The sequence below is a fragment of the Rhipicephalus sanguineus genome, chromosome 1 (assembly GCF_013339695.2).
Source record: "Rhipicephalus sanguineus isolate Rsan-2018 chromosome 1, BIME_Rsan_1.4, whole genome shotgun sequence".
NCBI classification, from domain to species: domain Eukaryota; kingdom Metazoa; phylum Arthropoda; class Arachnida; order Ixodida; family Ixodidae; genus Rhipicephalus; species Rhipicephalus sanguineus.
Window position 1 is genome coordinate 108426514 of NC_051176.1, and position 26739 is coordinate 108453252.

Sequence of the window (26739 nt, forward strand, 5' to 3'; positions counted from 1 at the left end):
GCCGACACCCGAATACAGACAGGACCCGGGCGGCCGTCACGAAATCCCGGGGCCTGGTCCTCAAGATTCCGCGGAGTCAGCAGTGCCTTCCACTGGTCTTCTGGCAAAACTGAATATATGCTTTTTTTTTTTCCCCCACCGAGGACGCCTTTATATCACCTGCACGATTATTTTCGCGCACAGATGTAGCCGACTAGTGTGACCAGTTAGGTGCTAGTCTAGTCCGTGCCTGGCCTGCAGCTTGTGGTGGAAAAAGATTTTCTCCCCTTTCCCATGAAGGAAGACCACCGTTTACTTCGTGTTCGCTTTTCCCTTGTAGCACCTAGCGTATATCGCCATGTCGCAATTTAGAATGTTGCAGTACGTCTATAGTACTACAGGAAACAGAAGTTTAATTGCTGGCAACAGAGCCAATACGTGGCTCTGGCTCACAATCATGTGCCGCGACACCCGACGGCGCGCTCAGAGGACGTGGGAGCAACAGCAGCAGCTTAACTTTTGTGCACGCACCGAGCAGGTGCGTGCAAGGTATATTTCATACCACGCAAAACGTAAGGTGGTGCTGCTAGTCGCAAAAAAAAAAAAAATGACGATCCAATTTCTTGCGAAAATTTGTAAATTATGAAGTTTTAACCTTAAAGATGCAAGATAAACATTTTAACGAAATTCTGGGCATAGCGAAGTCCGACCTCCGCAGAAAGTGCTGCGGTTTCGCTCTGACAAGAGTTACTGTATATGCTACATGCTACCTAAAGGTAGCATATATACAGTAACTCTAGCTCTGATTATCCTTTGCTGGCGAACAGGGAAGCAAGTGCAATGCCATGTTCCGGCCACGTATATGCTCATCTGAACATGCAAGAAATTCAGGAGTGAAAGCCGAGGTTTCTGATAATAAGGCCTTCAAAAACAATCCAAGTTGGTGTCCAATGAAGAAAAAAAAAAAAGAAACGATAAGATCATGAACAAAATAGCATATAAAATTACAAAATATACTTGGATTGCCTGACAATGACTGAGTAAGCTGCACGTTACGAACTAATTCACGATAATGCGATTGTCTTTGAAGAATGCGAGGGCATTCGTGCTAGTTTGCCCGGGTCTAAAGCGGCCAGTGTTGCTGGGATCAGTGCAGCTTCTCTTTCTTTTGTATTAAACGCTCAGAAGAAATAAAACTTGGGAAAGCGCATGCAGCTATAGGCCATAATTTCCAGGTGCAGGATGTACGCGTTTTCCGCGACTTATGCCTTGAAATATGTAGTTTACGGCACCGAGTTCTTTCGACGACACCTAACACGATCATCTTATATTTTGTTCCTCATGTCCTTCCGAAACTGCCCTCTAGATGCTCCGGACAGAGATCAACGCCACGCGGATGACGCACGAAGATCGTTCGACGCGACAGGTGACGGGGATTCGGATTCCGAGAACCCTCCGCCGCCCGGCTTCTACGTGAGTTCTACGGCGACCGAGAGCTACGGCACCGAAACGACCACGTCGGACCAGGAGTCCGTATCATTCGCTACCGTCGGTCCCCGCGGCGCGGCGGCTGGCGGCGACAAGGCTTCCGCCACGGACGCTTCTGCCGCCTCATTGCGCTGCCAGTGGAACGACTGCCAGAAGCCACTCCCAAAGACGGGCGTGGGCAAGATAAGAGTGCACACGTGCCCTACCTGCTACGGCTATTTCTGCAGCCGCGCTTGCCGCAACCGGCACCGCGACGCGAAGCGCTGCGCGCTCACTCGAATCTCTAATTTGTGCCAGGAGGTGCTCCAGAAGATACGGCTGGACCAGGTATCGCGACAGCACCTGTCGGTGTGCGCCCAGCGCGGCCTGCTCTCCCGCGGCCGCGGCGTCATCCGACTAGTCTTTCAGGGAGCGCAGAGGGCCGCCCAGTTCCTCGAGCGTGGCTGGAGCGACGCCGGCGTGCGTGGACAGATGTTCTACGTCGCTCGCGATGACCTCCAACCGCACGACATGGGAGCCCGCGTGTACGCGCGCGTGCGCGCCCTGTGTGACGAGTACGATCCCCAGCGCAAGTTTGTCCTCTTGGTCGCCGTGTGTGTGACGTACGAAGCGGTCACGCCCTCCGGAGCAGGAGCTATCTCGCGCGAGATGGTCGTCAAGGCGGTCAAACTGAGGCTCAGCGGGCCACTTCCCGAAGACGATGTGCAGACGCTCATCCTCCCAGTAGCGTCGCCGGTGATGGCGGGATCAAACGGCCTGCTGCCGCCCCAAAAGCAGCGCCTGCAAGGGCTGCACCACGTCGCCAGACAGCTGGAAATCAGAGGCGTCGACCTGAGTGCCTGCTATCCAGAGCTGTACGCCAAGATACGCGCATTTGTGGACACAGGAGAGATGTTCTCGCCTGTGTGCATGTTCCCCACGGACGCCCGCTCGGGTCAGGTGTTCATGTGCGTTGTGCTGCCATTGGCAGATCAGGAGCTGCTTGACAGGATGGCGGGTACACGGAGTGCTGCAGCTGTCAAAGCTAAAAAGCGCTGGATGTTCTAACGGGCCAATGAACATCTCTCAATATGCGGTGAAGTGTTACGACTGATGCGAGCGGTCATAGTATATCTGTTACTCCTCTGGGGAGACACCATGAAATGCGTAATGAGGTGACAGCGTGAGGAATATTATGCGTAAGCTTGAACAATTAGACTTGCTATCGCAGTCTGTTTTGCGCAAGGTAAAGCACGAATAGGTTTTTTTTTTGCTTGTCTTTGCACAAGGACATATCACCATTGGTCCCTGAAATGGTTTTTGGAAATTATTTAAGCGGTTATAGGCTACAACCAGAGCCAATTTTTCCCATTACAATTTAAGCGAGACACCTTGTATCAATGGGGCTAGGGTTACCCTACATTTGGTTCTTGATGAAAAGGAGAGGTTGAGCTCTTTTCTGCGCCCTTGCGGGAGCATAACTCGGCGCCAATAGGCCTCCCTCCTCCTTGCCGTGCTTTCCTCAACTTCATCGCCGAGCAGTCGGGACTAAGTAGCGTCTTCAGTGATCCACCGCTGGAGCGCCGTAGATTGCGGAGATCGTGCTCCGTGTTTGGTTGATCTCCACGCCATCAGGTGCCGCGACATATAGTATCAATAGTATCCAGCCACTTGCATTTACTCCTCCTGTACAAACGCTTCGCACGAGCTACACACTTTGCGCATAACGCTTAAATCGGTCTGTCAGTAACCCGAAGGAACCATGAAACACGTTTAATTGGTTTGTAGAAAAGTCGTCACAATCGTTTCAGGGTTTCTTTAATTAAAGGGCCCCTCACAAGGTTTGGAAATCACGCGTGCACGGACAAGCGCGCTACGGAAAGCGGTGGCGATAGTATCTGCAAAGTAGGGTGATTTGATTGCGGGTTGGGAGTGCGCATAGGTGCTTAATTCTGCAACATACTTACAGAGCACGGCGCAGCGCCTGAAAAGTATGAGACTAGCTTGGCACGAAAACGGTCGAAATCAGACGGCCATTCGCCCTTCCTTTTGATGCATTGCGAGCGAGAGAAAGGTCGCACACACAAATGGTCCGTGCAAACGCACTGCTTGCAACGTCACCGACCACGTGACGTGACTTCGGTTAATTACATATATCCAAAGCGGAATGCCACTGGAAATTCGCGGTGCAGCAAAGAAAAGACGGAAACAGAAAGGAGACTAGGCCCGTCATGAGGAGAATGCGCGGTCTTTCGGCTCCGGTACACGCCAAATGCAGGGAAGGTGCGCTTGCGGTTGCCAGGTGAGGCATTGCCGCCGAGTACCCACCGTTTTTTCTCATTGGGAGAGAGGCACCCCAGCCTGGGCGCTCGGTGTCGTGGGTACAAACAAGAAGATATCGAACTCGGATAAATCAAATTATCCTGTATATCGAGTTATTTTTGAACACAACAATGTTTTGATGTCAATTCATGAGAAAACCTACGGCTACATCGCGAGCAAACACAGACAGAACACGAAACACGCCAAGAAGTTGGCTTTCCCTAACAGGAGGTTGGCTTTTTCTAGCGGAAGGAGGCTTTCATGCACACATTTGGGAGCGCGAGAAGTGCCAAGGAAGACCAGAGGCTTTAAGCGCTCGATGAGTATGCAGAGCTGCGTATGAAGATATTGAGGCGTTGCTTACATTGATACTGTATTTTCTCGCGTATCACTCACCTCTGCATATAACCCGCACCCCCAACTGCAAACCGCAGGAAAATTAGAAAAAAAAAAAAACTGTCTGCGTATTGCTGTGAAACCTCCTTCCCTGCAATGCCGTGAAGTGGTGCCGTGAAGCCATGTTGCATACCGAAGTTAGCACTCAATATACGGCAAATTCTTTAAAAGCTTTACATAAAATTATACAATATATCGAACTAATCCCCCCCCCTTTTTTTTTGAATTCGATAAATGTGGGTTTGACTGTACCAATTTCTCAAGAAGGTGACGTATCCACTCTCCTCTTTCGCTCCCCTTTTCCCAACGGCACTGTGCCGTGCTCCCTGATAGGTTGCAGAAATAAGTGTCCTTCCTCTCTTCAAACCACTACTACTAAGCTAAGCTCTACGAAAGTTGACGTTGAGGTGGGGAAGCGGAACACGCTAACTTCTGCAGCCCTAATGGGAGCACATCTCAGCGTCTGTGGAGAGGGAAGTTGAAAGAACGTGGGAAGGGTTAGATGGGGATGGGGTGTCATATTTGTTACTTGATGTAACGAAAAGGCCCACAAGGAAGCATGGCATAGCGTCTGGGTGGGGTGTCCCACATGACGGGCTGTAGAAAAGAGCACCTCTTGGCGGGTAATGACAGGGCAGTTAAATTGCTTCTAACTGCAGGTGAGGGGCCATTTAAAGGTAAAAATGTTCTTCAGTGTGCAAAACTATAAAATACTACAATGCAAAACTGACGTTACATCACTTGGGGATACAGAGAAGGGTGGCTCGCATTAGGACGACATGGCCCAAGGCCACTGAAAGTATAAGGATAGGCTTCAGTGTGTGCAACAGCCAATGAAATGCCTGATATATGCGAAGAGTTGCGTAAGCACATGGAGAAATCTCTGTACTTCAATGCCACAAAACATAGCAGTCACAGATGTATGTACGTAAAATTGAAGACTGCACAGAAATTCTCACTACTGCTCCTTTAAAGCTGAGAAGTGTATTTAAATATGACTATTTACTATAAGTAAAGACAAGCGAGAAAGTGAGGAACCTAACACAAGCACTGGATCTGTGTGCATGTGCTCCTTTCCACTTTTCTCTAAACGTTCTCACTGCCCCGTTAATCACTTCATGATAATGCATTGACCTATCCAGCTTACTTTTCTCGTATGCTGAAAAAATAATTTATTTGACAAATGCTTCTTTGGCATGCATTATGGTCAGCATACACACAGTGTGTCCCTAGCATTGAAAAAAGTAAACACGATCAAAACGTGCCCTCTTCTCTCAGCATATAGCACGCAACTTGACCCAACCTGTTACACCACAGTCTACCTTTAATGATGTAAAGGCACAGTTATCTTTCAGCTGATTTTCTGCACCTCGTAAATACAGTATATTGGGGGGGGGGGACAAAAAAGTAAAGACAATAAAGAAATGTTAATTTGCATATTTCTTCAAATATTTCAAAACATTAACTTTAAACTACACTCTCTTGAATGTGCTATCCATTGTTCAAGATCGTTCAGCTGCTCTTGCATTCTAATGGCCCTCTGTACATCCATTACTTTCTTCATGTCCTCTACATCTTGTAAATGCTTTCCTTCAAGCTCTTATTTCAGTACTGGAGAAAAGAACTTGCAAGGGGCAAGAGACAGCAAGCAGAGAGGTTAAGGTAAGGCCTCAGCATCACAGTTTTGTCAGGAAGTGCACCATGAAGCGGTGTACAAACCACCTGTCTGACTACCACAAATGGGAGCATTTTCTACAAACTTCATCGTAAAGCTGTCTGGCTGCCCCAAATTAAACATTCTCGTTGATTGCCTGACCATTTCGTACAAATATAAGGTTAATAAGTTATATGAAATAAAAACATTTACCAAGAGAGAACAGAATGTGATACGCATACATTGCCTTTTGATATCCACTGTCCAAAAACTTACAAACATGGCGACTGAGTTTCAAACGAAAGCAGTGGTGTGCCCCTGCGAAAAGACAAAACTTTTCACACGGGTACTGCTTGACCAACTATATGTCGACAATACTGTGTATGTGCACGTAGTGGCATGGGTCAGTATTATCTACTCTTCTACTTCAGTAAATATGCTACTTACTTTTTGGTCCCCCCTCATACTATGTTAAAATTAACACCATTGCTTAGACTGACAACAGTAATCAATGGCAATGTGAAACGTTGACTGCACCTGTGTTCCAAACACCAGAAATAACCATTTGAAAATCACAGGTAAAGTATAAGATTGCTCTGCACTGGTATATAATTCTCATATTGGCTAGAACATTCTAGTGTGGCAGAACGCAGCATCTTTGTGATGTGCACTATCTCTCAAAAGTTATGTCACACTGGAAGCTGGTTGGTCAGGCCTCTTAAGGATTGAATTCCGCTGTTGTAAATAACCATTGCTCTCACTCAAAACCTGCACATGTCTTGTGATATCTACACAGTCAGGATATGTTTCACTTGAATGCATATGCTGCTTTGCTTCTGGCTATGAGCTCTTTTGCTAAACATTCACAAAGAGCATCCTGGGGTGCCACATGCTGCACATATGCCCTGTTATTGTGTTTGCTTCAGTACATCATGATCCCAGGAAATTATCAATAAAAAGGTATAAATCATAGATCAGCTGTGTAAATACAGGATTTGTCTAGAAAGTAGTAGGACTGATTTTTTCCCGCCAAAACTTGGTAAAGGAGGGGGATGTTCCTGTGCTGGTTGGGTGGTGGAGGGACTTAGCTACGAGCGCACCAGTCGCCAGTCGTCTCCAAGCCTTCACGGAGTGTAGACCGAGTTTAAGGTGAACCCCTATCAAGGTGCCTTGTCATCCCCACAATGAATTTTGTTAGAGCAGCATTACGCGACAAAGTTTTACTTCAAACTGGATAAAATGGCGTGTGAAACCCATGACATGATCAAGATGGCTTATGGGAGTGATGCCATAGGTCGATCAAGTGTTTTTGAGTGGCACAAATTGTTTCGGGAAGGAAGAGAGCAAGTTGAAGACGAGCAATGGTCAGGACGTCCTTCCACAGCAAAAAATCACGACAATGCGCCGATCCACATTCCTCTCATGGACTTCCTGATGAAGCATGGCATCACAAAGCTTACCCAGCCACCCTACAGCTCTGATGTCACTTTTTCAGACTTCTTCCTCTTCCCCCGTCGGCAAAGGGTTATGAAAGGACGGCACCACGGCTCAGTCCACGCCATTCAAGAGGCCATAACGAGCGTGCTCAAGAGCATTCCGGTTTCTGCATTGCAGGGAGCCCTCAGTGATTCGCAGAGTTGCTGGAAACACTGTATTGATGCAGAAGAGGCATATCTTGAAAACTATTGATATGTCAGAGTTGTGAATAAATGTTTTTTTTAATTCAGTCCTACTACTTTCTGGACACGCCATGTACATTGAATCACTAGTGACCATTTTGTGACCTGCTTTGAAATCAGAATATGTATTTACATAAAATACAGCAACATCTTTGCCTCCAGAAAGTTTGGCTATAAGATTGTGAAGAGAAAAAAATTAACACCTGTGCCTTCGTGCTGATTTTTGCACTAGTACAGGTATGTGAAAGAGGAAGACTCGCATTTCTTCTGTAAGTCTGCAAGAGGCAGAAAGTAACACATTAAAGTTATAGAGTTTCATCAACATTTGACTTTCTGGTGGCCAAAGATTGCACGTGTGCCAAAAGAGGAAAGTTTCGTCACAGTAAACAGATGCGGTATCAAATGCCAAAACCTAAAAGTGGTCACGAGTGTCCCACTAAGCAGAAACAGCTTGTGTTTTGCGTTTGGATGCAGGTAAATCTGCATAAGAAACATCTTGTATACTGTGTTTTGTCATTGCTCCCGTGACATATAAAGCTTTGTCATGCTTGTTCCGTGCACATATGTATGTTTGAGAATGGTATGTGGTACTCAAAGAGAAAAAGCACTACACAGACTTGGTGAAAAGATGACGCTGGATTTTCTTACCAGATTTATGTCCCACCAGACTGGAGAAACTCACCAGTGCACAAAATGCCAGCATGAAGAAACAGTGGCTGCAATGATAGAGGCACAGTAATTGCACATTAAGTGGCTACATCCACCTGTATATGGTGTGGCCATTGAGTTGTAGACAAAAACCATCCGTGTGGTGCTGATAGAGAAGCCTAGTGGTTGTGACGGAAGGAGTCATGGTTCACCTTGAATGCTGTTCATAGAGAACTTCACAGGCAGGGGAAGCTCGTTCCGTATACCTTGTGGTTTGAAAACTTGGTGCCAAATACGGTAGCATTCTCAACAAAGATATGTGATGTTTGTCATTTCCAATATTGTGGTTTTTTCCTTGTGAAAAAAAAAATATATATATGTCAATCATAATCGCAGCCAAAGTGTGATGGTGTTGTAGTTCCTCGTATGGGAATATGTGTTGGCACACAGTGTTTGCTAGTTAAGCACAACACTTTTTTTGACTGTTCCTTTTTGAGTCTGGGATCAAAGTTGCCAGTTGTATAAGAGCACATTTTTGCCTTGTGGTTGAAGTGACAGTCAATGTTTGCAGTGTGTAATATGAGTAGTATTATTTTTTGAGGCACTCATTAATTGTTCACTAGTGCACCAATCAACCTATATATGCTTTTGCCATCTCTTCTGATACAACACTCAAGCTGTTTGAACACTTGTTTTGAACAAGACGCCTCCTAGTTCATTCGGCTAATGAAACGCATCAACAAAATAGGTACGTTAAGTTGTCAAGAGTGTTCCAAGTCTGTCGGGTAGAAATCAGTCTGCCTTTGGCAATGTTGTACTTATTACAGCAATTACTTGTTGCAGGCATCAACTTTATTAGTTGTATCAAAGCCACTTTTTGATGTGTGCCTTGTATAAGAGGTACGATGTCTATGTGTAGTATTGTGTTTTTGATCACCCTGTTGTTTCAATGGCATTTGCACATTTTACAACACACATTTGTATCCTGTGTGCATTCCAGCTAATTTTCCCTGCTTTAATGTTTAGCATGAGATAAAGTTGTCACAAAGGGCTGAGAAACTGTGTGCACTTTTGTTGGATTCAGCTAGGTATTCACTAAATAGGCATATTGGCTTTACATAGTTACCACGTTCAGCCTTTGCAAAATGGTAATTTTTTTTGTCAGGTCCATTAGTGTGAGGAGGGATGATTCTGGGCCTGTATATGTGTGACTGAAGAATGGATAAATCTGCAGGATGACAATTGATGACACAAGAGTAAGACAAATACAAAACAACACAATATGGGCTAATGATCTGAGATGTCTAGATATACGTAGAGTGTACATATATTGAGTTTGTGTTTCTCTTGTGTCTGTGTCATTTTGGAAAGTTTTTCCATTCTTCATTTTGCTGTAGTTCTTTGAGAACTTTCCATTCTACGAGATTGAGAGGGTCTGTATGAACTCTTGTAACACTGCCAGTTGATGCCCTTCAGATTGACATCAAGTACAGCGAGTGCTACGGGAGTCCTCCCATAAGAGCTGAAAACAACTCTGGTTTTCTTTGCATCAGCTTATGAGCTCTTTGGCAAAGACGGTTCATGTTGAATGAAGGTGAAGTATTTTTGCACAGTCACTCTTAGCGAAGTGAAAGCCACTGTGCTTCCACTTTGCACAGGAAGGTTAGGCACTGATGTACTCACAAAGATTAGACAGCTTTAGCTAAGCACTATTTACGGCCTACTCTCAGGCAGTGCAAAGAAGTGCACTGATTTTGCATTTTTAACAGGTGTGTCTTATTACGCACAGTCAGCTTGGCTCCAATCAACAAAGTCAAATGAGCATGCTGTTATGCCCCACTCAATTGATTCTGCCGTGGAACCAACAGTGTTCAGACTCCTGCTGCCAGCACGAATGTCGTGCGTGCACATTCCTGCTGGGAAGCTGTATGCATTTAAGGACACACTGGTCTGAGTGAACTGTAAATGCTATGCTAAAACTCTCCATTGTGGGATACATCGAACTGGGCTATTTTCTTGCTGCCTGTTTTTAAGGCCAATGCTGGAAAGAATGTGGCGAAGCTACACCAAAGAGTGGAAGGCTGTTCTGCTGGAAACCAGGTGTATCTACTTGCAAGTTGTTGAAGAGCTGAAGTTATTTTTAAAGAGTACCCAATGGCATTTAGATTAGCCCCAGAACACACTTGACTCTCCCATCTTCAAACTTCAAACAAACCCAGTCACAGTCACAGACCCCTGTCTCAGGTCATAGACTGCAGTTAGCGCAGCATATTAGTGCCATAATGTACACTGCAATTACAAACTAAAAATTGGCAATGTCATTATGAAAAGTACAACTGTTTCTCACTGCATTGGTTTTCTTTTAAATATAAGAAGTACTTTTTAAAAAGTGGAACTGAAATAGAAAAATGACCACAAATGAACAATTAGCCACATTTCTATTTTGCCTCATTGCCTTCTGTTGTTCGACCACTACAGTCCCACTGAGTCACATTCTGCATTTTGTGTTAGTGTGAGTGGTGCATGATGGCCGTTGGACGGCACACACGAGTCAGGAATGTCAAACTTTTTCTTCCTCTTTCCAGTGTTGCTTGACCATGACCTCCTCAAAATGTTTCGAGTGCTTTAGTGTGTTCACAAACCGAGCTTCAAGCTTTCTTCGAAACCACTTTTGAGCAAAGAAAACCTTACAACCCGTGCTTACCATCATTTTATACCTTACAAGCACCAACCTGTGTATTAGCTATAACCCTGCACCAAAACTTGTGACGAGCAAGGTGTGCCACACTTTTAAGCAATTACGTACTTGCGCTTCTTTTGCCTAGTCATTTGAGGATTCAATAGCAATGGAGAGAAAGTTAGCTCTCAATATAATGTTACCAGCCTTGTGCAATGACAAATACATTACACACCTAGCAATTTCAGAACAAAGTAGCCAGAATAGAAAGCAAAGACTATGAATCCATTTTGGAAACTTCTGTTTTGATTAGCTGAATCTATTTTAGCAGCTTGTGACAAACCAGCCAATTGGCTGCTCAGTTTTCTTGCAGTCCTTTGATTATTTATCTATGAGTGGATTCAAATACAGTCAACTGCCGATTTTTCGGACTCCGTAGGGACCGCGAAATCGTCCGAAAAATCGGGCAGTCCGAAAAAACAAATTCATGCTTTTTTATTCTGCACAAGTGGTCACAGCGCCGCAGCCACGTCCGAAATAGCTTTAATGCCTCCCAGTACAATTATCAGGCATTTTGGTGCACGCCCAGGCTCTCGCAAATACATTCGGTACCTGCCGCGAACCCCGCTTAACTACGTACGTGCCGACCGCCACTTTTGCATCTTGTGATGAGCGCCGCTGATAGCTGCAAAGCGCGGAATAGATTATGGCTATCTCGCATGAAGCGTTTGTAAATGATGACGCGGAACGCAAAGACTGGGGCGGAAGAGCGGACGACTCATCCGGCTTTCCCCGATGCGTGTGCGCATTGTAAACATGCGCACACACATCAAGCGGGTCGTTTCTAGTTGTGTGCAGCACATCGCCAACTAAGCTGACGCCGTCACTTTACTGCTGCTGTAACGTACGCACGCATTTATCATGAAAGGGTTCGTGATGCGCACTTAGTTCCTGACCGCACACGGGCGCGGCAATGGCGAGCTGGTTTCGTCCGCGAATGCAACGCGTCTATGCGGCGCACTTAGCGGTCTCGCACAAAGAGGCAGCAGGAATGGCGGCGCGGCGCATTTGGGTTCTCGCCTATTAAATGCGTGCAGTACGCATGCAACTGCGTTAGGCCACGTGCACTAGCAAGCAGTTAACTGAAGATGCTTATCGTAAGGGTTGTCAGCGATTAAGCCGTACTGGCGCGTTTGCCAGCTGCCGCCATCATGCCTCCGTGCATTTCCGCTGCTTATCCGTGGATGGATGGATGCTATGAGCGTCCCCTTTATAACGGGGCGGTGACATGTCTGCCACCAGGCTCGAAGGATAAAAAAGAAAAAAAAAGAAAAAAAAACTTCCTTGTTTCATGTTGTCCTAATGCCTTATCTACATTGATTAAATCTATGTTATTATAACAAAAAATATAAATTCACAGTCCATCTCTCTGCCTCTTAAGGCAGAATAACCTTTTTTCCCCCAATTATTTATTCTTGTACTTTATCTCTACTTTTCTGCCACCAATACTCTAACCGTCTCTTACTTATTTCTATCGCGGGCGCGTTCAGCTTTCCATTGTTGTCCCTAGAACCCAAGGCTTCATGTAGACTCGTGCCCACACGTATACCTGGGTGAATATCGCCACATTCAATCAGTACATGTTCCATCGTTTCCTTAGTTCCCCCGCAGCATGTACATAGTTCTTCTTCGTTACTGAATCTCGCTTTATAACTACGCGTTCTCAGGCAGCCCGACCTTGCTTCAAACAGAGCGCTTCCCCTTGAATTATCATAAAACCTTTCCCTCCTTATTTCGTTTTTTCCTTTTCGGTAGTTACTCAGAGCCGGCTTCTTTTCCATCGCTGTCATCCAATAAGTCTTCTCCGCCTCTCTGACCTTCCGCTTAATGCTCCTTGTTGCCATATCGCCCGCACTGCCAGCCGTATATTTACTGGTGAGCCTCCTAGTTCTTTTTCTCCACTGCGTGTCAACGCTTTTTCTATACAAATACCTGAAAACGTTCTCTGCCCATCTACTCTTCTTCATTTTCCTCAGCCTCTCTTCGAATCTCATTTTGCTCTGCGCTTCCCTCACTTCAAAGCCTGTCCATCCCATATCACCCTTCACCGCCTCATTTGTCGTCTTCCCGTGAGCGCCCAAGGCGAGGCGGCCCACCGTCCTTTGATTTACATCCATTCCTGATTGCACCTCTGACTTCATGCACACCACTGAGTTCCCAAATGTAAGCCCCGGAACCATCACACCCTTCCACAGCCCTCGAAGCACCTCGTACCTATTGTATCCCCATAAAGCTCTGTGCTTCATAATTGCAGCATTCCTCTTTTCCTTTGCTACCGATGCTTTCTCTTGTACCTCCATATATCTATCCCCCTCATTTACCCATACTCCGAGGTACTTGTACTCGCTTACCCTCGGTATTTTTTGGCCCTGTATTAAGACCGTATGGTCTCCGTGATCATTGAATATCATCAATCCACATTTTGTTGCACTAAATCCTAGTCCTAGAGCCTCACACTCCCTTCCGCATATATCTGCCAGTCGCTGTATATCATCTTGACTGTCCGCAAATAAGACAATATCATCAGCATAAAATAGACCTGGAAGCTTCTGCTCAACCATCGCTCCGACCTGTTTGTGTGACAAATTAAATCCAATGTTGCTACCTTCTAGCGCTTTTTCCATCCTCGCCATGTACAGCATGAATAACAGCGGGGACAAAGGGCATCCCTGTCTCAGCCCCTTGCTAATTTCAACGCTGTCCTTGCTACTTATTCCTTCCCATTCTATACAAACTGTATTTTCTCGGTATATTTCTCTCAAAAGCTGTACACAGTCGTCACCTATGCCCACTTCCTTCAATATATCCCACAAAATTTCCTGATTAACGTTGTCATACGCCCCGGTGATATCTAGATAAGCTACGTATAAGGGCCTGTTTTCTATTTTAGATATTTTAGATATTTCTAACATCGCCACACGGCGCCACGATAGCGGCCCCTTTGAATTTCTGGTCTGCTTCACCCCATAACGCTTTGGTATTGCAGCAAAGCTGACTTTCGGACTGTGCTATCGTCACAAACAGATCGACTCGCGAAACCGCTGGTTCGAACCTACGAGATGATAGACGCGGCAGAGATGGGGGGCTTCAAATAATGCCTTTCGGACCTGCAATTTGGGCAGAAAGTCCGAAAAATCGGACGCGGAATAGCTTCAGCGTCCGAAATTTTGGACGTTCTAATACATTGACGTCTATGGAGCTGGTGATGGTGCCGCGAAAGCGTCCGAATTTTCGAGCATGTCCGGAAAATCGGGCGTCCGAAAAATCGGCATTTGACTGTACACAATGAAGTGGGCCATACACTTCTGAAATGTTTATTGTATCTGAGCAAGTCTATTGAAGCTTATTTACACAGCACATCTACTTAGTAAAAAAGTGGAGAAAACATCTTATGCTAGTCATTTTGTTTATACAGCGGAAGGAGTCGAGAGTTACTTGGAGAGAGCTCTACGTGTAAAGGGAAGTGAATTGCGCGATATTACTGTGTTTTCCTGCGAGTTTCAGGTAGCTGTATTTCCAGCAAGCAAATTGTCTCTTTCACCCTTGCAGCTATGGCATGTTGTCAGATGAAACATATAGTATCCTTACTGCAGACTGCCTTGTATTAACACTAGTCTGAGCTTGGAAGCATTTATTTCCAAAAAGATGTTTGCTTTATCAGGACAGCCTTAGAATATTGCCACCATGTTATTAAAATCCACAAAAAGGTCAAGCAAAATAGTCCTGCAAAAGGTACAAAAGAAAACCTGTGTTCACGTGCTGAAATACAAATTTGGAGAATGCAGTCAGTGCAAAAACTGCATCAGTTGAGTGACAGTTGCAGCTGGTAAAAGTGGTGCTGAATTGAGGAAGCATTGAAGCAGAATAATTGAGTGCTGCCATTTTGACTTCTTTTGGCCCAACAAAATCAAAGGAGCAAAAAAAGATAGATGTGTCACAACAAGAGCATTCTCACCTATTTCTGTGGCTCAGGAGAAAGTTGGTCTTGGGCTCAGCAAAGGTTTTTATGAAATTGTGAAATGAACAAACTCCACTGGCTGGAAAGTGATCACAGCTGCATGTGCAACGTGGATATACCTTTTACTGACATTACTTTTCTTTTTTCACAATGACTGACTGCAGTTCCTAAAAATATGCAGCACTGTCAGGAGGTGCACAAAAACAATCTGCCATGTGTATTAGGAATAGTCCTCACTTGCTCAGTCATAAATGCTGGTGTCACCTTTTTCCACTGTGAAAGTTTGTTAGAACCCTCTCCTTTTGTATGGACTCTGAAAATAAAGATGTGTCTAGACCGTTCCTGGACAACACCAAATATCTCATGTTTATAATGGGAGGAGTGTCTGTCTTCTCCAAAAGGACAATCTCTGGGTGTCCTGCAAGTGTTTCTTTGCATATATGTACTGCTGAGTTAAACACGACAGGTATGTGTGATTATTGGACACACCACTATCAGGTAAGATGTTCCTCATTATGTCTCTAATAATAATATCTGGGGTTTAACGTCCCAAAACCACGATATGATTATGAGAGACACCGTAGTGGAGGGCTCCAGAAATTTTGACCACCTGGGGTTCTTTAACGTGCACCTAAATCTAAGTACACGGGCCTCAGACATTTTCGCCTCCATCGAAAATGCAGCCACCGCGGCCGGGATTCGATCCCGCGACCTTCGGGTCAGCAGTCGAGCGCCATAACCACTAGACCACCGTGGCGGGGCCTCATTATGTCTCTGAATAATGTGCAAACAATAACTGTACCAATGCTCAAATGGATCTTTAGTTAATATATATGCTCGATCCGTCGTCTGGTACCACCAACTTATACAGCACGTGCTCTGCAGAACTGCTATACAACAGAGAGAAAAACAAAATACATCCATCATGGAAGTAATTTTAGAAGTGGTGTCACACATAAACTATATCTTTTATGTACCACATGCCGTTGCAATTAACCCTGTTTAGTAAGGTAAGTGAACAAAAGGACGGGTTATCTGTAGTGTATGGATGATAGATCGTACATACTAACACTACCCCCCCACTTCCCCGCTCTGCAATGTCAAATTTGTGGCATGTGTCACAAGTGCCTTCAGTGAACATACAGCTAGCAGAAGGGAGAACAGCTGAGGAAATATCATGAAATCCAGGTACTACAAGATCATCTCTGGGAACGCACTGTGCGGCAAGGAAAGAAGGAAGACAAGTGAAATGAGGCGAGAGTAGTCCCTCTCTCTTTCACACACAGATACACAAAAAATAATAATAATCAGTTTCAATTGAAGGTGAAGCACTGAAGCTAATAGAAGGGTTTCGCATTGCACTGAAAATGTCTCGAACACTGGCACGATGAGAAGTGGGCCTGCAGCATTGCACCTTGAGTACTGCACAAGTGGAGGCTGAAGGAAAATCATTGGCATTGGTCATCAACCAAAGAAAGGACAGGCAAAATTAGCTTGACATTCCAAATGCACTCTGCATCTCTGGACACCTTCCTATCGATAAACCACATGTTGGCTGCACATATGTCGTCGATATCAGGGCAGCCTGACAACGCTGACGCTGATACTCAAGAACGTTGGCACAGTAAATGGAGATTAGCCCTAGGAGGACTGGACAAAGATACTTTCCAATTGTGTTATGATACAATACAAGACACTTGGGCAACAAGTATTTGAGATACAGATACAATATACTACCCCAGTTATTGCATCCAATGTGATACTTTCCATTTGTATTGTAAGACACTTCGATACATTTGCAACTTTATTATAGATGTATATAATATATATCAGCAAACGCATATGCACAAAAAAGTTTAGTTGGATATTTTTTAACTGCCACCATCCTTGCTCCATTTGAATGAAAAGTGTCCAAAAGTTGTTGCTGTTCTTGCTTAAAGTATATTTTCATCCCGAAACAATTTATTTGAGTTGCCTTAGCTGCTTAACATGAAAGCTCTTCACACGCTGCACCATCAGCAGTTTTCACTTGTTGCTGTTGTAATTGATAAGTCGCTGCTCTGCTTGCCAACCAGCCAGTTGGTCACCAACTAGCTACAAGAACGTTAAGAAGAAGCTTCTGCACAATGGTGCAAATACCGTTGTGGAGTTTTGCCTTGTCTGTAAATATATCACCATTTACGTGATACCGAATCACCAGATGTGTGTACCACAGCAACATCGCTGGTAGCGACATTTATTCTGTGACGGATCGTGCATACAGACAGTACAAAGTTGCAATGACCTTTCACATTCTACTTATCTGCTGGCATGAAGCATCCGTTAGCAACATATTCATTAACGTGCAATCCTTTTGTGACTTTTATTCTACTAGAAAGATTGTGCAGCCCAGAAATGTTTCATATGTACTGTAGTGGCACAAAGCATCACAGGATACCACCATCATTGATACTACTGCCACTTAAAGCTCCGATTACATTGTGATTCATAACAGTAATAAATTTTAGGAAGAACTAAAGAAGAAAAAGTGTAGCTAAGTAAAATAGAAAGATGGTTCCGTGAATATGTACAACCACAGAGAATATGTATAAACACGATACAGGCACCACCACTGATATCAGACATTTATGCATGCATAATTGTCAACTGGCCTGCTGAGGTCAGAAAATAGAAAATTCAGTGCTTGTGGAAAACAGCTCAACTCTTCCGGGACCGCCCCATTGGAGCATCAATCATAGATGATCGATGGCTTTCCGCGCGCTACCAAGTTCATAGTTTCGCGCGTTTTTACATGTATTGCTATTTAGCGTGTAGTTTTATCACTAGACTTTCGGTTTCGGCATAGTTTGCCATTTTCCCTGAAAGCGGCAACAGATGAGAGAGATTTGTGGGCAGTGGCGGCAGTGAACGTAGCGGACCATGGCACTGGGCTGTCGTCAGGCCGCGCAAAGAGACCGACGTGAATCGTGTGATTCCGCAGCTTAGATGGTAGATTTTTTTGATAAGTCGAGCAGTGAGGTGTCCAAAGATGACTGACAGCTCGGATTTCATTTCGGAGAGCGATTCGGATAAGGATCGGCCTGGGACTTGAGAAAGCACTCGTAGTGAGCCTAGTTTCACATCCACTTCTCTTGCAAGTAGCCAAAGAGGCTTTCTGTTTGTTCACATTGATTTATTTCTGTTTGGTAGAATCTTAACAAGCTTTTAGAGAAGAGTACATCCATCAGCTTCTCAATCTTGACAACGCCAAGCAAGCCCACACTGCTCCACCTCCTCTACCCCCATCCGCGAGTCACGCGCTCCACAAGCCAGAAAATGTAGGCAGGTGCAAGAATTCCAAGCTCTGTTATAAGCAGAAAGAAACCAAGTTGAAAACAGGTGTTTTTTTCAGTACCTGTGAAGTACATTCGCCTTTCACTACTGCGCGAAACCGCTTCGTTCAGTGGCGCAAGCCCCATTAAGCGTGAGCATTGGACTTGTTTAGAAGCACACAAAAAAAAAAGTGCTGTAGATATATGTAGCAAACTTTGCAGAGTAAGAAAACGGGCAATGAGGCATGTTTTGTACATCTTGGATTTTTTTTACTGTACTATTTTCGCTCAAGTATCTATGTTTATTCCAACTTTTTTATGTTGTCCTTGCAGCAAGTGTTCAATAGGACATTTTTTTATTATTACTACGTATAACCTTTATGCGTGATATTTCAATCTGCATGAAAGACCATTTCGTTAGCTTTATTTTGATGAACGCAACAGAAATATAGTGCCATGGGTTGATTTAATAAAAAAAAGCTTCTGACACCCTTCCCGATTGCCTCTTTTTTACACGGTCCCGAAAGAGTTAAAGCGGCTTGTGTGGACACTCATGAGAAAAATGGAGTATTCAGTATTTATGTTGCTTAAGGGGGTCCTGCAACACTTTTCCAAGTAAACATCGAAGTACTTTATTAAAGGAGTTTATTGCCCCACAAATCGACCGCTGCAAAAATGTTTTGGATCTGTAAAGTACGAGTAGAGTTCAGGATATTTGTCGCATGCTGTAATTGCTTTCTCTCTTCCCTTGCCTAACGAGCACGCTGGAAGCTAAGCAGGGAGGGATGGCATGAGAGAAAGGTTTTACGTCACGCGCTCATCATGACCTTGAGCACCTTTTTTTTTTTCTTAGAACGCGTGGCCTACTTTCAGTGTGGTCGCGCGCGGTGACACGTGGCGGCCTTCTGTGGTGGTCCCGGTAACTATGCAGCATATGATGCTCAAGTCAGCCAATGGCCGTGAAATTGGGTATGAGGTGTGGTCATTTGGATATATGGTGTCATTTGTTGAGAGAAGAGGGAACGACTTCTCGCTGACTGTGTGAATTAATTGTAAATTCCAGGCTGTATGCTGCACGCTATAATGTTTGGCTCGCGTGTTCTCAGGAGCCTCGACTAGCGATCAGCAGCGTTTTCTGGCCATGTTGAAAAAGTGTTGCAGGGCCCCTTTAAAACCCATTCCTAACATCTTTGACATGTTTCCTTATAATTTCCATTACAGTTGAAACTCGATTTAATTTCATTAAACTGCGAAGTTTATAAAATCGAGAAAGGGATTTTTCAGTCCTTGGAAATCTAAAATGGTAACATGGTGACATCAAAACGATACCATGCCATTGTATTTGCCAATGAAACCCACGCCTGCGCGTGTGAAAAGTCCGCGAGGGTGGCCTGGACATGGAACCTCACACTCGTCACCAGGACATGTGGGGCTCCATGCCCGGGAAATGCAGGCCAGGCAGACGGTCACACGAAGCTATGACATGCAGCCGATACGCAAATGAGGGCAGAACGAATGCAGTGCTTGTGCCACCAGGCCAAACATGCCTTGCTTCAAGCAAGAAAGTTGCGAGGAGACAACCAGTGCCATCTGTTGCATGAATCATGAAATAACAAAAGCACTGCATAGTCTACCTGTGGGAGTATTTACAGGGATACTAAATCACCACCTATCCTAGAACCATCTGGTATGTGAGAGCGCTATCAACTGCATAGTCCATTGTTCTGTGCACGGACGAGGCGTGCAGCCTCGAAAAATTAAAGCTATGGTCGTGGCTAGGGCAGTGAGATGTTCTACCACGACAGCATAAGAATGCATAGGCGTGCACGCAGGGGGGGAGGGGGGGGGGGTCCCTAGTCGCCTTAGAGGTGGGGGAGGCTCAAATTCTGCCTTAGACTTTGACTTGTTAAGGGAGGGGGGCGCTGCGATGAATGTCCCCCCCCCCTGATGGTGAACCCTGCGCGCGCCTATGTTAGAGTGCATGCTCAAGGAGTAACATGTATGTGTCAAAATTAATAGAAATGATAGCTCCCTTTACTCATTTATTTCAGAAAAAGTTTGTTAAATCAGGTTTGGTGCTAAGTGAGTTTAATTCAGGTTGATGACAACATTGAACCTTATCGGTACCTGCCGGGGAATAGAAATTTTTTTTCTTAGATCGGACTTTGTAAAATCCGGCTTCATTTAAGTTTTAACTGCATTACATAATGCAAACTGAATTTCACAATTTTACTAAATTGTAAAGCTTTTCGTACTGTATGCTCCAGGCACGCCCCGATTATTTTATTTTTGCTGGCAACATCGCACTGACATAATAGTAAACTCATTTGCAATGGAAACATTAGGAATGACGTGAGCAATTTGAAAACATCAGAACAAAGCAGAAAAATTACTCTGGCAGCACGTTGCAAAATGCATACTACAGTAAACATACGCGAAGAACAATACGGAGACCAACGTAATGTATGGGATGCAAAAAAAGAAAGCTAAGAAAGCACTAGTGCTAACAAAGAAATTATGATTTAAAAAGCTCTTTGAACAAGGGTACCATGAAGAGCAAAAATACAGTACGTCAAGAGCTCTGCTAGGTGAATGCTTGTTGTATTACATCCAGCATCAGTACCGGTGGTTTAATAGTTCGAATCTCACGCAGGGAGGCAGCTTCACTTAATTACAGTATATGGCCTCTTGACATTTCTTATATCTCGGCTACAAGTGAATTGTATTTTTTTAAATCTTGATATAATGCTTCTCGGAGGGTGCCTTAAAATTTCTTTTTGTAACCAAAATTCATTCCTGGGCCTGGTGAGGGGACTGGACAGTAGATTTTAAGATGACGAAAATACGCTTTCGATCAAATCATGCGTTAGATTGCCTTGCCAAATAGCATACTCAACAAAAATGAAAATAATATTTTCATTGTCCTTGTTTTCACTGTATCAGTCTCTAGTAACATTAAACAAGAAAACAGAGCTGTATTAGTAAATTATGCTTCTACAAAATAAAAAAACGCTCTCGCTGTGAAAGGAGGCGTGGTAAGCCATAAAATACGCAAGTGAAGAAGGGGCAACCATACTGCCCTGAATTTCACGCACATTTCATGTACAATTTTACAAAGTGAAGATGAACTGCAAGAAAAAAAAACAATACAATGTCTAATGGTGTAATCAGTATGCAAACAAAATAAACTAAAGAGGGGGAAAACCAATAAAGTGAGACTAGACAAAGTAGTTCATTATAATTAAGTTACGATGATGAAACAAAGACATGTACAACACTGTTGGTTACACTTACGACCTCTTCAGGGAATATTCCATTATTTAATTGATAAAAAAAGGAACCTGCAATTCCAGTGGTTGTAAAGAAGTATATTCTTGAATTTTTTTTTCTGATGTTGACAATGCATTGAAAGGCATGTTGGCTCCAAGTAATATTACATTTTATTAATCCCTGTTTTACACTGTGGTGTACACTGTGCAAGACTTTTAATCTAAGTTTCCATCTTCTAATTTATAGCATTTTCCACAATAATACGGCCTTCATTTCTAAAGAAAGGTTAATGATTTGGCTTCTAAACAGAAATTAATGATATAGGCTGGTAATTCTGCAATAGCTTTTTACTACCAATCTTATGCACAGTGATGGCATTTGCAGTCTTCCAATCTTTGGAGACAAGCGAGTATCAAGAGAAAATTTGACCATGACACATAAGCAAGTATTGGGCAACAACGGTGTGACATCAGCGACTGTTTGGGACTCACGCTGTGAAGTCAACTTCTTCCGCACATACACACATCCCAACAACAATACTTAAAGGGGCCTGCAAGACTTTTCCAACTAATCATAGAATGGCTTCATTAAAACAGCTTATTGCCTCATGAATCGGCCGCTGCAAAAATGTTTACAATTCGTCAAGTACGAGCGGACTTACAGGGATTCGCAGCACGCTTTAAAAGCGCTTTCTCTCTCCTTTTGTACCTGCGAGCATGCTGAAAGCTACGTCGCGGGTGTGGGATGACAAGGGGCAAGAAGATGTGCCCATTCATCAGCGCGTGCCATGACCTTGAGCATTTTTTTTTCTTCGAACACGCGGCTTACTTTCGTATGATTGTGAGCACGCGTGCGGGCACGTGGCGGCATTCCACCGCGATTGCGGTAACTATGCAGCTCACAATGCTCAAATCAGCAAATGGCCGTGGACTTTGGGTTTATGGCATCATTTGTCGAGAGAAGAGCGAGCGGTTTCTAGTCAACTTTGAGAATGAATTGTAAATTCCAGGTCGTGTGCTGTGCTATAATGTTTGGCTCAAACGCTCTCAGGAGCCTTGAATACCAATTGGCAGCATTTTCTGACCATGCTGAAAAAGTGTTGCAGGGCCCCTTTAAAGGGATACTGAACAAAAATATGCAAAAAAATGACGAAGACACCGAAATTCAACTCAGAAGACGCAGCTGTCCCAATAAACAGTGTTCATTTCACATATTTTTGAAGAGATGGCTGTATGTTTGCAGGGTTGTGAGCACGCAGTGGCTGCACACAGGCTTGCGCGAAGCTGCACGTCGACATTTGTGATGTCAAGCGTGCCGACGGCGGAAGCAGCAGCAACAGAGGCGGGCAGCCACTGCACGCTTTCTTGCCTGCTACTTCCCTTTCTCCACCTCTCCTTTACATCCCACTCTCCCCCTTACACAAAGGCGTTCAGATGTGCCCCTCCCCCCCTGGGAGCATTCTTTGCTGATGATGGGGGACCGTAGTGAGTTGAGAGACGCAGATGTCGTTGGCACACCAGTTTCCGGCAGGTTAAACGTCACCTCCTCTAGTTCACAGCACGGCAGTTTGTGAAAAAGCTAGGGGTGTGCGAATATTCGAAATTTCGAATATTTTTCGAATAGTGTTTGCTATTCGATTCAATTCGCACTGGAATTTTACTATTCGAACTATTCGAACTTCCCAAAAACAAATAGTCATTGTCCAACTGAAAGTGACCCCTTCAGATTTTCAATATGCTTCACCTCATTACACTCTCGTATTGCGGCAAAGCTGCCTTTCAAGCTCCGTTACGGTCGAAGTTAGCCAAGAGACGAAGTTTGATTGGAAGTGGTCCCTAGATTTTCAATATGCTTCACCTCATCACACCCCCGTATTGCGGCAAAGCTGCCTTTCAAGCTCCGTTACGGTCGCAAATGCTAGTTCCAACATGGAGATGAAAGATGTGGCAGAGGTGGGGGCTCAATTAATGCTGTTTTGGACCTGAAATTTGGGCAGGAAGTCCGAAAAATCGGAAGCCGAAGCTTTTTAGCATCCGAAATTTCAGATGTTCTTATATATTGACGTCTACGAGGCAGATTTGGAACTCCGGACTTGAAGGGAGCACACCCTTGTCCGCCACATCAGTTGGGCTTCCACAGAAGTTGAAAGAGGAGGAGAGGCTGAGCAAATGGCATCTTTGCCTATCAGGTGTAAAGCGTTGTCGGCAACACTTTGGTTGCACCAAATCATGTACATGAATAGAATTCGGCCTCTACATTGCCTCATTCTAGATAAGACAAATATGAAACACCACCCCGCCAGTGCTTCGTCAACCTAGCCAAAAAAAACACTTTCATGTTGCTATCTCATAAGAATATGCTTAGGAATCCTCTCTAACTGCAATTTCGCTTCGACATGTTCGAAAAATATAGAAATATTCGAGAAATATTTGAAAAATATTCGATTCGATTCGCACTCACACTTCAATATTCGAATTCGCTTCGCACACAAAATTTTGCTATTCGCACAGCTCTAGAAAAAGCACTAAATTCATTATTTTCTACTAGTTTCTGTGAAAACAATAAGCTTGTGTCAACCAATTTCAGCACCCAAGCTTTCAAGTGGGCTGAAAATCTCAGTGGCAAAAGTTTTGTTCAGTATCCCCTTAAGTACATAGGATGATACACTGTAGCTCCATAGCTTTGGAGGTGTCCAGTGCACGTTGCAGACCATTTAAATCAGTAAAGTCAGTCTACATAATAGCCATCTCATTGCCAAGCTGAAGTGTTTTGCCTGTTTCAGTTTTAACTGTAAGCATTTGTTTTCTCTTCCTCATTTATTTACAACTGTATTGCTTTTTAAGAAATTTTTTAGGACATTGGGCAAGGCAACCAATGTACTAAAGAGTGTGTGCCTGTGTGAAATGAAGGTTTGTGCCTCTTTCTGAATTTTGGACACTTTGTAGGTCCATGGGACTCTTCACCAGCTCAGTTATCATGCTGTAAAAAGTAGGTCATAATACAGCGTGCTCGCACATGTCCAAGAGACACAAGAAAGTTTGATAAAGAAAGTGAGCTCGTTGGAGATAGCACTGAAGTTCCCTCATGCGTGCATGAAGACACCGCACGTGAAAATATTCCATAAGCTTGCCATTCTACAGTAACTGCACTGGGGTCACCAATTTCAGGACATCCACCTTTATGAGCAATAACATTTTGATCACTGCTCAACAAGAGATTCAGAATAGCACCAAGCTTAGTTAGCTCATGTACACATTGTTGCAAACCATAGACGTTTATGAATTCAGAAAAGGCAGAATGAGCACAGCTCTCTGTTCAGCTGTGTTATCAGCATTCCACTTAACGCCAGGCAAACTGAAACTCCCTCCCAATAGCATGCCTTCAGGGATATGCTACAGCACATTGCCCAGCTGAGTTATCGGTTCATTATCAATCAGGTGAGCAGTAAAATGCCCCTAAGAACTTCATTGTTCCCCTGAGTACATTGAACAGAGCACCACACTGATTCAGCTCCATTTTCAAGAACAACTTCTAGGCTGGGAAGGCTACTTGAGATTAAATGGATGCCACCACCATGCCTCTTTCTATATTTGCTATATTTTATAAATCCAGGCAGAAATACTTCTACATCAGATACGGCATCACCAAGCCCCAACTTGGGAGTCCATACCCAAAACAATCATTCATGCTTTCATCGTTTTAACAAAAATTGCAAATTCATTGACATTTTTTTTTACTGTAACAGTAGCCATCAATGGCATTGGTGGAAATTTTTTCATTTGTATTCCTTTTCGAGCTAAAAGTTTAACATGTCATTATTGATTGAGCAATTTTTGAAAAGCCAGCACTGCACACGAATGCCTAACCACTGATTATCAATATGTATATATATATCATTTCCTTCAAATGCACTTCATTTTCCTTGTTCTGTCAATTTTTTTTTTGACATACTTCCAAAGTTGCTGGTGTTTTCTTGAACTGCCTTGCTGAACTCTTCAGACACTATACGACATCTCGTTAAACTTGAATGCATTTTGTAGTACAGTTTCCCTTGATTAACACTTGGAAAAACTAGCATAAATAGGATGGGTGCTTTCTATATCGTAGGTTCCCAGCCGGTGAGCCCTTTCATTTGATATGCTGCTAAGCTTTGCCCATGGAACACAAAACTTCTATAAAACATCTTTAAAACTTTTAAAGCCTCTATATACCTCTATAAAACGTTTTATAGAGGTTTCGTGTTTCGTGGGTAGCACGTCATTACAAACAGATTGGACAAGATTTTCAGACTGTTCCCAGGTTTCCCAAGGACATACATCTGGTATACCAAAAAATTCCAAGTGAGAACTTGGGCTCCTGTTTTCTAAGTCACTTATTGTGTTAAAAAGCTTCTTGTCTGTTTTTTCACATGCAGTAAGTCGCTTCAAGGACCACTATTTCAGAAATCACATTACCTAGCTTTTTCTGAAGTTCATATTGAGTTGTTGCAATGTTTAACAACTTTTCAAGCACAGTTGTCTGCCTAAACTGTAGTTCCATAAGTATTGCTTCAACCTTATAAATCTGTTCATGCCCAGTTGCAACCATGGGGTCGAGGTTCAACTCTGCAATGCAAGACAAACACGATTGCACCTGTGAAAGCAGAAAACAGCCCTCAAATAACAAAAAATTCACCACAATAGCTGCACACTAGCAAGCAAAAGTAATGCAGGTACAGATAAACTGCTTTCTGTTAACCCCTTAAATGCCAATTAAATTATGAAAAATTGTTCGAGAATTGACAAATCTTTTTATGACATGAAATGTTTCAGTAACATGTTCAAAACAGAAAAATACTTGCAAAAACATTTTACGACAGATAAAAATGCTTTATTCGTCATATTTTATACCATGGGGGCACTTGCAGAAGGCCTTGAAAAACACCTAGTATTTTTTTTTATTTATATTTGGTAAAACACCCCCCACCATCAGAATTTAGGGGGGGGGGTGAGTGAGGTGTGCCAGGGACCCTAGCCCCCCACCCCCCATCCCGTGGCTGCGGGACTGGTAATACCCCCTACCTGGGGCATTTGATGTGTTTTCCGAAAGAAATTTCAGCAACTCCAGAAAGTAAGGGTTCCATTTGACATCCTGTAGACAAAATGTACCGTATTTATTCGAATCTAAGCCGATGTTTTTTTCGAAAAAACGAGTGCGAAAGTGGGGGAGTCGGCTTAGATTCGAGTACAATGATTAAGTTTTTTTTTTTTTCTGGCCTTGCAAATTTCAGGGATCGGCTTAGAATCGGGGCCAGCCTAGATTCGAGTAAATATGGTACT

At 43.8% G+C, this 26739-nt stretch overlaps 2 protein-coding genes across 2 annotated transcripts in view; both read left to right on the forward strand.

The window, feature by feature from the left end:
- The window catches only part of LOC119378894 (uncharacterized), a 22428-nt gene extending 20938 nt beyond the window's left edge, over window positions 1–1490 (forward strand). The window contains exon 5 of the mRNA XM_037647960.2: window positions 1346–1490. The gene's annotated coding sequence lies outside the window, so the exon portion shown is untranslated. The remainder of the gene's footprint in view (window positions 1–1345) is intronic.
- LOC119395407 (apical junction component 1 homolog) lies at window positions 1321–11225 on the forward strand. Its single transcript, XM_037662498.2, has one exon. The coding sequence runs from the start codon at window positions 1321–1323 to the stop codon at window positions 2512–2514; it is 1194 nt and encodes a 397-aa protein (XP_037518426.2). The 3' UTR covers window positions 2515–11225.
- Window positions 11226–26739: the final 15514 nt, after the last annotated feature.

Bases quoted from the DNA above. Each gene is read 5' to 3' on its own strand.
- LOC119395407 (XM_037662498.2), top strand. From the start codon at position 1,321: ATGTCCTTCCGAAACTGCCCTCTAGATGCTCCGGACAGAGATCAACGC.